This window comes from Chamaea fasciata, unplaced genomic scaffold (genome assembly GCF_029207755.1).
Source record: "Chamaea fasciata isolate MVZ Bird 193981 ecotype frontalis unplaced genomic scaffold, bChaFas1.0.hap1 SCAF_42, whole genome shotgun sequence".
Lineage (NCBI taxonomy): Eukaryota > Metazoa > Chordata > Aves > Passeriformes > Sylviidae > Chamaea > Chamaea fasciata.
Genome location: NW_027094127.1, coordinates 1,612,284 through 1,625,607, shown reverse-complemented (window position 1 = coordinate 1,625,607; position 13,324 = coordinate 1,612,284). Strand labels below are relative to the sequence as shown.

Sequence of the window (13,324 nt, the reverse complement as noted above, 5' to 3'; positions counted from 1 at the left end):
ACAAATCCAAATGGCACGAACCCAAACGCTCTTGAGTCACAGCTGAAGACCTGCATGTGCACAGGATCTTTTGGCTGCCCCACTCCTCCTTTGGTTTTGCCTGCCAATGCCACTGTCCTTTCTGCCTCAAATTGAAGTACCACAGGTGTGCAAAATACGGTCAGTGGGCCGTATTCCAAAGGCACTGTGGTCTGGAGAGGATGACTGAAGCGGAGCCTTCCCCACTTTCAAGGCACACCTAAGAAGCTGTCAATGTCACTCTGCACCTTCAACAGACAACGGAACACTCAGACAGAAAAGCTGCACTTATTGACGGGGTGAGAAAGAACGGAATCTTCCAGATGAGCTTACGTTTCAGCAATTTTATTTCCTCATAACCCTATTCTATATAGATAATATAGAATATCAAACCTATAATCCTACTCTACAAGCCTTCTCTAAGGTGGTTATTGAGATAACCAGTCACTACATGAATGTCACATTCATGTCTACTCCTTCTTCTTTATCTTCTTCACTGCCATGATCAGCGGTGTCAGGGTGAATGCTGAATTTCCTGATCTTACAAACGGATGCTGTCCACAGGAAAGAAAATAAAAAACACAAACCAAAAATCAATGAACCATGACTTTCCAAGCTTAGTGCTTCACAGGCTCAATCAGGGTCCCTCTGGTTTCTAGAAAGAGCCAGAAACACGACCAGTGGGACAATCTGCACCTACAGCTTCGTATGAGGACCTTGGCATCATAGGCAAACCTGGCCCAGAATCCCACTCATCTGTTTATTCTGGTGTCTTCATCTTGATGGGACTTTTGCCCTGCCGCTGCTCTAGAAATTTCCCTGGGGTTTCCTCTTTCCAGGATACCTCTATGACTCACATAGGTCCCTCTCTTTGAAAGACAGGCACTGTGCTGATTTCCACAGGGACACGGAACAGTGCCTACCTTTCCATGCCCTGCCCCTCCTGTGCTGGCTGGCACCTTGCTTCCCAGCAGGGACAGCCGAGCGGCACTGGATCCTGCACTTCCCTCTCTGCCACACAAGCTGGCAGTAAACCCTGGGGCAGTTGCCATCGGCTTGACTGTGCCAGGCAGCAGATGGGGCTGGGACCAGTCACCCTCAGCTGTCCCTGTCTGCGTGGCAGAAACATCCAAGAGTGGAGGGGGGGTACAAACCAGAACCCCTCAGAGGCCCCCAGTGAGCCCTCCACAGCCCCTTCTGCCCACGGCCAAATGCCTGACTGCTTGGCTGGGACTGGTTTCCCATGCTTCCTCCACCACTATTTCATGCCTCTGTTCTCCACATTGCTCTGCTTCAACTCTTTTGCCATTAGATAGAACTGAGCACCCCACCAAATTACAAAACAGGGCAACAGAAACAGTCAGAGGACAGAGCACCTGTCCTCTGAAGACAGGCTGAGAGACCTGGACTTATACAGCCTGAAGAAAGAAGAATGGACCCCAGGGAGACATTATTGCCACCTTCTAAAACTTCAAAGTGGCTTCTGAGGGAAAATAGAAGACTTTTTTACATAGGTCCACTTCCAATAGCAAGTGGGCTAATACTTTTAAACAAAATGGGGATGGAGTCAGAGCAGGTCTAACAACAAACCTGTTTACTCAAAGCATGGTGCAGCACTGGCACAGGTTGCCCTGAGAGCTGGTAGGTGCATTGTCCCTGGAACCATTCAAGGTCAGATGGGACAGGCCTCTGAGCTACCCGATCTCTTCAAAGATGTCCCTGCTCATTGCAGGCCACTTGGACCAGATGAACTTTACAGGTCCCTGCCAGCCCAGGCCACTCTAGGATTCCTCAGCGTTCTCATTTGAAAGCACCAAGTGTGGAAGTGAGGAGGAGGGGAGCTCATCTGATGCCTTGCACTTCAGTGCAGGAGGAGCCCGTCCCTGGGACACTGTTTCCCCTGCGGCCCCTTGGCATTTTACCTGCAGCAGCTCCTTGGCAGACCAGCGCCGTGCCTCGTCTGTCTGCAGGCAGCAGCTCAGGAAGTGACGTGTGCGCGGCAAGAACAGGTTGGGCTGCCACAGCCTTGGTCTCCCTCCAGTGGCTATCAGCAGTTGAGGCTGGAGAAAATGGAAACACCCGGCTCCACCTGCTTCTTTCCCTGGAACTGCAACTGCCCTCCCAGATCCCATTGTTTAAGCTCCACTCTGCAGCGACAGTTTGTGCCCTGGCCGAGAGGCAGAGCTGACTTTCCTGTACCAACAAAAACCCCAATGCCCATGCAGCCACAGATTTCCAACATCCAGCAGATCTTGCTTTGGCAGCTATTTCATTGACTGACGTAGTTAGTGGGAACTCCATCAGCAAAAGCATGTTTCCTTCTCTGAGGATTCACAGCAGCCTGACAGGCTTTTTAGAAGAGGCACTTTGCTAGTCTAACTAACCCTACTATTTCCAAGGATTATTACATGAAAGGCACCTCTGCACTGCTTGTTGGTCCCTTCCGCACAGCTGCCATAAAACAAAACTCATCAGGCCTTTTGTCCTGTTCCAGAAAACAATGGGAATTGGAAGAAATGAAAGGAAATCCACCAGGCGTTCCTCGGGGAAGGAAACAAACATTTGGAATCTCCTATTCAACACAGACACAAAAAGATGCCTGCACCAATCTTTTGCCATGAAAATGCCTCTTTGGGCACAGAGGAGACACCTACAGCTCTGTCTGTCCGCAGTCTGCAAGTTTCAGCTTCTTTATGTGGCAAAAGGAAACCTTCTCATGGTCAAATCAGAGGAAGGAGAAGTGCCATCCCTATGATAAGCCAATGCTCATTTGGATACTCGAGTCAATGCACTCATGGTGTGCCCAGCGCAGAAAGTGCCGGGCAGAGAACGGCAAGTTTCGGCAGGCTCTGCGCATGACACCAGGAGGCTTCTGAGCTGGTCTCTGTAAAAATGCCCATCACAATACCAACAGCTCTGTGCTGCTGGCACTGAAATAGATGGTGACCAAAGAGACTTTGTTATTATCTTCTTCAATCCAGAGAAAAATTTCCAAACCTAAACCAGCAAACAAACTCCCCTTGAGTGCAAATACTTATGGCAGCTTGCTTTCCTTTTCTCACACCGCCAGAGGTGAGATCAAAGGGGCTTTGATCGTGTCCCTCTGCAGCTGAGCTCAGCCACTGGGCATGGTGGGGAGCTGCAGTGCTCCCTGTCATTACAACTGTGCAACCCAGGGCTGTCCCTGCTCCCACGGTAAAGGAACAGCAGCGGCGTCAACCGCACCCCTTGGATCCCAGCCACGGGCACCTGACTGCAAGCCCATCAACTTTTTAAAGTACCCAGAAACAGCTCAGGGTCCGGCATACAATTCTAACTGCAGTTGGGGAGCAACACATCCTGAATTTAGAGAGGCCACCCAGACAGATGTCTTGAAAAGCTGAAAATCTGGATAACTCACAGGATTTGGGAAAGATGCTACAGCATGGAGAAAAATTGTTGTGCTGTGGTCAAAAAAGGAAAAAGGAAGCACGACTGCTTTGGGATTTACTTGGTGATTGTTTCTTTTCTCTTTTGATCTTTCTTTTGGCTTTTCTTTTTCTCTATTCTTTTGGCTTTTCTTTTTTTTTTTCTTTCCCTTTTTCACTTGCTTTTGCTATTTTTCCTTTTTCTTTTTCTCTGGGGTTTTCCTTGGCTTTTTCCTCTTTTCTTACTTTGTCTATAAAATTGAAACTGCGAAGATTAAACCTCCCTTTCCAAGGGTACTAAGAACATATCTAACCATTCCACAGTAAAATTCCTTTCCTTCAGAGACAGAGCTCCAACATGGTTCAAAAAGCAAATGTCAGGCATGGCTGGAGGGCAAAATGGCAGGTTTCTGAACTGCTTGACCTTCCACTTCCCTTCTGATGCAACCAAAGCTACAGCAGATGCTGATGTGCTGCAGGGGACACTTTTAGGAGGCCACCTTCTAAAAAGAGCTGCAAGTGGTACCAGCAGATGGCAATGGGATTTTGTCCAATGGCACACACAACATGGGACAGCTGAGAAAGACAGCGGGATCGGTGAGCATTTGCACCTTACCGAGACAGGAGTTTCATTCCAGGAAGGAACTTCTCCTTCCACCATGTGAATGCCCACGATTCCAAGCGACCAAATGTCTGCTTTGGGGCCATACGGTTGGTCTTTCATAACTTCAGGAGCCATCCACCCAGGTGTCCTGGCCACTGAGCTCTGCCTACTTTGCTCAGGGAGGAGCTGAGCAAAGAGGCCAAAATCAGCTGTGGAGAAAACAACACACAATGAAAACCACCTCAAATTAGGAACCCAAAGAAAAGAATTCCCCGCTCTCAGTCTAAGAATGTGCTCTTGAATCTCCTGGAGCACTGTCCACACTTCCTTTCCTCGGGGCTTAAGCCCAGGAAGTGTGGTATTGGCCACCTGCAAAAAAATGCCAGCTTTCTAAACACTGCTCACAGCAGTGTCCTTTATTCCCCTGAAGCTTTAGATTGTAGCTCTCTCCCTCTGGAAGGGACACAGACCCACGCCACTCTTGACTGCTTGTGGTTCCTTGTCACACCTCTGTGCATGTTGCAATTTTGCCTTCAGCTTGCAACAGGAGCCCCTGCACTCCCACCAGCACCATTTTTGGGGAGCTGGCAGTCACTCAAAGCAGCCCCACGCTCTGCGTGCTTGGAACGCCGCACCTGACTAAGAATACACTGACCCAGCTTGACAGAGCCGTCGCTTCCCAGAAGGATGTTGTGGCTCTTCACATCTCGGTGGATCACGTGCTTCGAGTGAAGAAAATACAATCCTTGCAGGCACTGAGAGAGAAAACAGAAACAGGAGGGCGAAACTTAGGGAAGTGATTTCATCACACAAGAAAGGAAACAGCCTAAAAATTCCCTCTCCAGGGGAATGGGGCGGCATGGCAGAACACAGTGCCAGCGAGAGGAAGAGCTTGCTGCTCCAAGACTAGCAGAGCAGCACCTTTCTAAGGAGAGGCATGCCAGCCTTTGGAAGAGCAGCAGCAACTGCCTTTGTAGACTGCCTTCTGCAAAGCAGCCAGAATGACTGCTGCTGCAGTGCATGTGCTCTCTTCATGCAGAGGTCAAACGAGGGTTGCCAAGAAAGAAAATGTCCCTCCCTTTGCTGTCAAGTTGGATCACTTTTGGCTGGGAGGCTGCATGACAAAGGTTTTATTGCTGGCCTCAGCACAGACTTGGAAGTATCACAGCAGTTCCCTTCCATGAGCAGAGAGCATTTTGGCTGCACTGCTGTCCTTTTCAGCTTAGGACTGTGAGAAATGAATCTCTCTCTTTTGTTTGCACTTTGTTTCAAATCCTGCTGCCACCACCTTGGCTTTTACAGGCAAGGAATGCAGTGCAGACAGGCTTGAGGTAAACATTTAAAGAGGCAAGGCGGAGAAGGGCAGATACAAATACAAGAAACAGAGCGAGAATACAACAGCAGGAGATAAGAGTACAGGATCAGAGTCCAGTGAGTGCAGAGGCCCTGGCAGGCAGTTGTCTTGAGATGCTCTTGCCTGCCCATAGCACACCAGCAATACTGAAACAAAGGCTGGCACATGGAATCACTCCAGTTCTGAGCCCAGTTTCCCAGACCACCCTGCCCAAGGCCTGAGAAGTACAGATGGGATCCCTGACCTCACGACTGATTGCTGCCATCTCGTCTTCAGAAAGGCAGACCTTGCTGATGATTTCACTCAGCGTGCCTCCATCCACGTACTCCATAACCAGCCAGAATTGCTCATTGACAAGGTAGCTGAAAGAAGGAAACAAGGGCATAGACATAAACATGCATGGCTACCTTGGTCTCGTGCTTGATTCTTGTTTCCAGGTCCCTCTGTGACAAGGAGAGAATAAAAGGAATGACATTGCCTCTAGGTTGTGCAGTGTTTGCAGTCTGTCTCAAGGAGAAAGGCAGAGCTGTGAAAAAGGAGATGCCAGCAAGTGAAAAATGCAGTTTAGGAACAGGCCAAATAAAAGACCAGTCAAGCTGCATGTTTCTGGGAAAAAAGCCCCTAGTCTTCCTGCCATGCAAAGCCATGGAAAAGAGGAGACACAATCCAAGGCAAATCCTTGTTTCGTTTATCCGCACCTAAGAAGATACTTGAAAAAAAATCAAGCCCCAAAACAACATGGCAGCACTGAACTTGCAGGCTGTTGATTTACTTAGATACGATTGATCCAGGTCTTTGAACACTTTTCAAACTACACATGCCAGGCACGACTCATGCAGGCAAGATGCACTCTCTTCCCATCCATGGCAGATGAACAGAGCAATAAGAATCAACCAATAATTAACAGCTCTATTTTCTGCCAGTGACCAAAGCGGGTTTTTACTTTGCGTCTCTGCAAGAGGTAACCAAACATTCATGGGACAGAAGCACAACAACCCACCTGTCTAAAATGTTGACCAGGTTGGGATTCCCATTCATCTTCATGACCAGTAATTCAGAGAAGGTTAATTCCTTCTTCCGCAGTCCTTGGAGATTGATTTTCTTTATGGCCACCTAAAATGACATTGAAAATCAGTCACTTTCCAAGCTGGTGGCAGGAGACCACAACGCTCATGCAGTGCATGGTTTTGGAATGGCACAGCTAAGCTGTGCCAAAGTGCCTTGGGATTAGACCAAGGAGTAATTAGCAACTGACATTCCAACAGCCCATTTCTCTGCTCCTTTGGGGGCCAGTCACAGGACACGTGGTCACTGATATTTTGTCTTGTCCACTTGGTAACAAGGGTGTCTCAGCTATCACCCACAGACCTCTGAGCACACTCTTTGCTGCTCTTTCTGGGATTCAGAAGTAATCCGCCCCTTACTACTCTGTGGCTACCTCTTGGGCTATGGGCAGGGCTTAGGGCTTTTAGGGATGCCTTGCAGCTCTCTCCCTAAGGGCACTTCCTAAGTGCAGCACTGCAGGTGGCTAAGGGAACTACCAGTGACATTCAGATGTATTTGCTGACAGTCAGAAATGAGAACTCAGGACTCAAGCTGTAGCCCCAAAGAGCAGGGAGATGCTCGAGGAGGCACCACCTTTGTTTCAGCAATTCAGCAAGTGAGCGAGTCCTTCAGTGAAAGGAGCCACTACCCCCCTTGCCTTCCTTCTGGCAGCTGAGAAGGACAAAGACTGTCCCAAATGCAACTGGCAGGCTGTCACAAGTCTGTGCTTCTTGTGTCTTTTCAACACAGCTCTAGCCAAAGCTGCAGCCACAGCTGACACCAGAGAGAAAAGCCCCCGAGAGCAGCAGAGTCTGTGGGGGCTGTTGACATTTACCTCTCCTCCTGTGGCAGTGTCGAGTGCTCTACAAACCTCTCCAAAAGTCCTAGAAACAAAAGAGCAGCAAAGAAAGGAGAAACCATTTAGACCTTGGAGTGAAAGCCAGCCCAGACTGGAGATCTCTGCTGGAAATGCCTAGAACCTGCAGGATGCAGAAGGGCTCTGTCAGAAGGCAGATGATGCATTTTGCTCTCAAGTGCATGGCCACTGGGCCTGAAGCATTGGGGTTTACTGTCTCAGCTCAGAAAGAGAGTTTCTTCTTTCTTCTCGGGTTTCAGTTTCTAAACTGTGCAGTTCTAATCCTGACCATGGAATATTTCCTACAGCAAACTCTTGCAAAGAGAGCTATGATAGGGGCTAGGCTTCCTCTTTCAGGCAAGCAAGATTCTTCTCCCTCTGTTAGTGTGGCCAGCTGATTAGAGATATACAAAAATGCAAAGGAAATTAGCACACAGCTGTCCCACACTTGAGAGACCAGGAGATCTACCAGGTCCTGTTGCCTACTGCAGGCAAGACCTTGGCAGTGTGGAGATGTCTTTGATAACGCCTTCTGGCCAGGTTCACAAATTCTGACTGGTACTGAGAGATGGGACAGTCTAGCCTCAGTGTCTGAACACGTTTGCAGCTGGCCTGACTTCAGACCTGATAGATACTCCACCAGGAAAACACCTGGCCCATGGTTTTGTGGTTGGACTCACCCGCTGCCGATATTTTCGACTTTGATGTATTTTGTCATGGGATTTTCCGTGCTGACAACTGTCCCTGAGGAAAACAAAATTCAAGATGCTGACTTTCAAGCAGAGATCCCAGCTTCCAGGAGACACCTAAAAAGGCAGCCCCGTTGCGTGGGGCTCTGAACCCTTTGTGGTCCGCTGGCTAACAGCAACAACAACAAGTAGACAGACAGACAGACAGACAGACAGCTCTGAAGCACAGATGGCCAGCAGAGACTGATTTTCTACACAAGTTCCTATGGAGAATCCTAACTGTCCCTGTGATATCAGACTGAGGAGGACCACTTGGTCCAGCTACGCTGCCACATGCACACAAGACACCGTCCCTCAGACAAGAAATACACAAGACGTACTCAGTAGCTCCAGGGAGTCCTCCTCGATCTGCTGTTGCTGAGCAGCAGCTGTGTCAGCGCTGCAGATGAACCGACTGCCCGGGCTCACCTTCTCGGCTTGGGGAGCAAAGGCTCTTTGACACAATGCTCCTGCTGCAGCAGGTTTAGTGCAAGAGCCTGTGTAGATCTGGGAGAAGAAATGAGTTTGGTTCAGAAACGTGGCTGGCGGAGATGACCCTGAGATGCCGTCCCAAATGCAAGCCCTTAGGAAGATGCTGTCAGCCTGCCACACGCAGGGCTCTTAAAATGGATTTTTTGCACGTCCACTTCTCTTTGACTGGATGGGCCAAAGCCAAAGGCTGGTTTTACTGGAGTTCATGGCCAGATTCATCTTCCATTTCCAGGGATTTTCTGAAGGACGACTGCCACATGGACCATATTCCACTTCTTCCCAAGGACCATATTGCACTTCCTCCCTCTTTTCCCCCTCCAAGGGCTGCAGACACACTTGCAGCTCCCGGTTCAAATGTTCTACCTCCCCCCACGGAGTGCTCTTGTCCTCCACCACGTTCAGGTCATTCTCAACCGGCAGCACTTCTGGTGGAGGCAGTTCCTGTGGCTCACACCAATCCTGGGGCTCCTCCTTCTCAGCCATTTGCAGGAGGCCTTTGCAGGCTGCCTGGCCAGATGTCAACACTTCCACCTCGAGTCAAAGAGAACAAAGCAGTCAGAGGCTACAGCTTGTCCCTGTTAGCCAAGAGTCATCAGCTGTGAGCAAAGGGAAAGAAGAGATTTACAAGGGCTACAGACAGCTTGTTTCCATCCTCCATCTTGGGATCCACGTTCCACTGTTAAAACACCACAAGAAACGAGGAGAGCGAGAAGAGGCCAGCAGGAGTCAGTTTGGATGACTGCTGGCCAAAAGGCCAAAGGACTACTTCCATTGTCCAGGGCAGCAGTCGAGATTCAAGATACCAGGAAATGTCCTTTAGAATGGCTGCCACAGACACTACAGCAGGATGGCCCTCAGAGGCATCACCCCATTTGCCTGCTGCTCTGCAGTGGAAAGGCAAGAAGGGCAGAAAGCACCAGCTTGGTGACTGTGGCAGTTATTGCTGTTTCACTCACTTGCTTTTGAAGATTTTGACGGAGGGCATTGAGTATGTCTCTCATTGTTTTCATTTCTTGCTCCATCCTCTTCTCTTTTGCCTTGACCCTAGCCTCCATTTCCTGCAGCCCTGCTTGCAGCTGTTCCTTGTCATTCTGAAAATAAAGTGAGAGAGGATGTTTCCTCATTGGAGTAGCTTCACCTCTCTCACTCACCTGAGCTTGTTGATGTCCCCTCTGCTGATGGAGATGCATCTCCTCTTGAGGATGAATCTCCATCATGTCTTCTGTGTTCCTCCTCTTCACTGCCTTGATGTCACTCTGAGCTTCAGGCAGCTCTGCTTGTGGCTCTGCCTTGAGATTCTGCACACACAAACGCAGAGCAAGTGACAGGGAGCTGCCATCAGGCTCAGCTTTTTCCTCTTTCAGCCTCAAAATCACATTCGCTCAGCCACTTCTTTCTGTGTCCCTGCCCACCTCTGCTTCCACTGCCAACCTCCTTTCCCAGTGCCGATCTCTGCACGTGACAAGGCTGGGCACAACTGGAGTGCCCAAAAGACTCTGTAGAAGTGATGAACGACTCGAGAAAACTACAGAAACTTTCCAGAAGCCAAACACAGGTGTCCCAAGTAGGAAAACAAACAAACAAAATCTCTTGACTTCCAGAAGGAGCCCGTGCGCCCTTGGGCTATAGCTCTGCAGAAGCCAAGGCATAGAGCTTCGCTGAGCCAGATGCTCACGCGGAGCACCAGCCCTTTGGTGACTCAACGTGGCAGATCAAAGCCCATTGCCCAGCTGTCACTGGCTGGGGGGAGACCCTAGGTCCTGGCAGCACTGCAGCACTCAGCATCCTCAGCCAGCAGCAGCGAGAGCTGGCTGGGCAGAAACTTGCACCTCTGCCTTGCACTAAAGACAGCACCCTCCAGAAGTGGCACTTACTGTCTGGGAAAGTTCCAGCTGTGGTGTGACCGCTGCTGGAGGCCTGTGGTCATTTGGCTCCTCGTTGGCCTCTTCTGCAGGAGCAGAGGGAGCCAGAGGAGAGTCTGCTCTTGCTTCTGTGATCTGTGGACAGAGAGGACGGTGAGATACAGGCTCATTTATAAGCTTCCTTCTCTTCAGCCCTCAAACCGCCTGTACTAAGCACAAATCATCGACCTTAAGAGCAATGGGATTCTAAGTCACTCAGACTAAATTCAAATAGGCTGATTCAACTGTGCTGCCAATTGCTCTGAATTAGATTTTCCCCCCTTGGCTACTATGTGGGGGCAACTTTCTCCCTGCAAAACTGGGCTTTTAGCTCTTTTAAAGCTCTGCAATGGAAAATGAGGAAATGGAAAATTAGGAAATAGCCAGTGACGCCTTTGCTCTTGCTGCTGCAGACATGGAAATGGATTTTCTTGCAGCCTGCTCATCTGGTCCTCTGCACTCTACTGCCACAGGCCAAGCTGACAGCTTGCTGCACAATTCTTAAACGCCAGGAACATCAAATGTTCCTTTCTTACTCACCTCAGGATCAGAACCTCTGAACACTCGGCTCAGGTGACCTGCAGTGGGCAAGGGAAAATAAACCAGATTTTTTGACAACGCTGGAGACAACCAGAGCATTTTTACAGCACCTTCCAAGAAGGCCTCCCAGTCCACATTTTCAAAGTTGTCCCGCTTGACCCAGCAAAGGGAGGAAATGACAGACTCTGCTGCCACACACTCTCTCATGGAGGGAACACAACCCCTGCAGGCTCCCTTGCAAATGCTGCCCGCACAGCCCTGGCTACAGACACCCCCTTTTGAGCTGAACGTGTTGACAGCGCTTCACCCAAGCGGCATCCAAATGGCCTTTCTGTTTCCAAATAAACTCAGTCACTAAGAAAGAGCAGGAAGACATACAAAAGCCAGGTTAGGTGACACCCAGGGGAAACCTCTACTTACCTGCCAGCTGTGTCAGGAAATAGCAGGAATATCCGACTCCATAAACAGAGAAAACTACAGCTGCAAGCTGCCCAATCATTGTGGCAGCTGCTGTGCAAGTTTGCAAACTCTAACACTAAAGAACAGCAAGGCTACTCTCCGTGTTCAGCTGCCCACTGACAAAAGACTCAAGCGCAGGACAAAAGCTCCTGTGCTGAGCAAGCTCAAGAGCTGCTCTGACACCCCTGAGGCCTTCCGTGCACCAAGACAACCTCAGATGTCACCACGACCACGTGGCAACCGTGCCCTGACATCACAAAGCAAACGCTCTGTGATGGTCTGTGAATTGATACCGACGGAGAGACTGATGTCTGTGTAGGCCTAGGCTGCATTTTCACCTCTTTCCCTCCTCGGCTGCCTGTTTCAGCTCTTGTTTTTCCCCCTGTGCCCCCTGTGCCCCCTGTTGCTGTGCCCAGCCCCAGCTGGCGGCCGGGCCGGGCGGAGCAGCAGTTCCAGCCCCGGGTGTCCCTGGAGCGTTGGGAGCTGCCGGTGGCCCCCGGCGCTGTCCCCTGAGGAGCTGCTGAAGGACGGGGAGACACAGGGGGCTGAGGGGGCAGCTCTGCCAGGCCGTGGAACCAATTCCAGAGGCTCCACTTTGGCCACGGCTGCCCTGCCGACCTTGAGGACAGGCAGGGACTGACAGGAGGCAGCGGGGAGAAGCTGAAGGCCACCAGCTCCAGCAGTGAGCAGGGAGCTGCTGCTGCTAGCCCCGAGCCCAGGTGAGGCCGCAGGGCCGGTCAGGCGGGCTGGACTGAGGGTGCCGCGGGGCTTTGGCCCTGGGCCGTGCAGCTGCCCCGGCCGCCACAGCGGCTGTCCTTGGGCAAGGCAGCTCTGCCCGCAGGGCCCGGGAGCTGTGCCCCTCTGAGGATCGTTTCCTGAGGCAAACTCCAACTCTAACCCCGAGCAGGAAGCAGAACCCCTCACAGTGCCTTTGCAGTAGCTTGGAAGGGGAAGGGCCAAGGGAGGAGTTTTGGGGGCAGGAGCCAATACCAAAGCAATAGGGGCAGGGTTCAATGTGGAGTGACAAGGTTTGAGCCAACCAGGCGGAACATGACAACACTGGAGGACTTTGTCCCTGCAATTCTCCAGCCATGCCCAGCACATGCCCCACTTGCGCCCTGGCTGGGCAAGGCAGGCACAGATTTGGGATGGCAGCAGAGCCACACGTTGGCTGAGAACTCGCTGCAAAGGCTGCTGAGAAAACTCGGGGACTCCAGAGTGTAGAACTCCAACCAGAAGCCAGCTGGGCAGGAGAAATCCTTCACCAGGAAAGAAAAGAGAGAAAATGTGGCAAAACCGGTGTGAGGATAACTATGAGAGTCACAAAATGCTCTAAAATCACCATTGCCTAGGCATGTCTTCAGCAAAAATAATCTGTTAAAAACTGAACAGCTTCCATGAAAGATAGATTGCACTTTCTCTTTCACTTCCCTTGCTATGATAAGTGAAGATGTCCTTATCACTGAGAATTTTTGCCCTTCAGCACCTCCCACACATTCAATCAAAGGTTCTGTGCTGCCACATGGCACCATAAATGGAAGCAGCCCTGCCCTTGTACCAGTGTTTGCAGCCTGTTCCTTCTCCTGTCTCCACGTCTCAGAAACTGAACCGTCCCCCTCCTGTCCAAACTGTGCCTGAGGGGACTGGGGCCTCCAGGAGCTCAGGAGGCTGCAACACCACTAGAGGTGGGAAGGTTTTGCAAAGGTTTCCTAAGCATGGGTAAACTCTGGGTTTGCCAGTCTTCCCCTGGAACATGTCCTACTCGTGAATGGTCTTGGAGGACACTGTGCCCAGCTCACTCAAGAAAGTTTGTTTTCTTGACGGCTTGAATAGAGGAGAATGAAATTTGTCATTTTTTAGAGTGAAACTTGGGGTTGGGTGCACCTGGGTATGCTTCATTCTTTGCTGCCAAAAGTAGAGG

At 50.5% G+C, this 13,324-nt stretch overlaps 1 protein-coding gene across 1 annotated transcript; it reads right to left on the bottom strand.

Annotated features, from left to right (window-relative positions):
• Positions 1 to 488: 488 nt before the first annotated feature.
• On the bottom strand, positions 489 to 11,443 carry LOC136303908 (serine/threonine-protein kinase PAK 3-like). The gene is made up of 10 exons (XM_066207607.1): positions 11,365 to 11,443; positions 10,945 to 10,982; positions 10,378 to 10,500; positions 9,460 to 9,801; positions 6,384 to 6,496; positions 5,628 to 5,745; positions 4,685 to 4,784; positions 4,042 to 4,238; positions 1,941 to 2,078; positions 489 to 572 (listed from the first exon to the last, which is right to left on the bottom strand). The coding sequence occupies exons 1-10, from the start codon at positions 11,441 to 11,443 to the stop codon at positions 489 to 491; spliced, it is 1,332 nt and encodes a 443-aa protein (XP_066063704.1).
• Between the last annotated feature and the right edge of the window lie 1,881 nt (positions 11,444 to 13,324).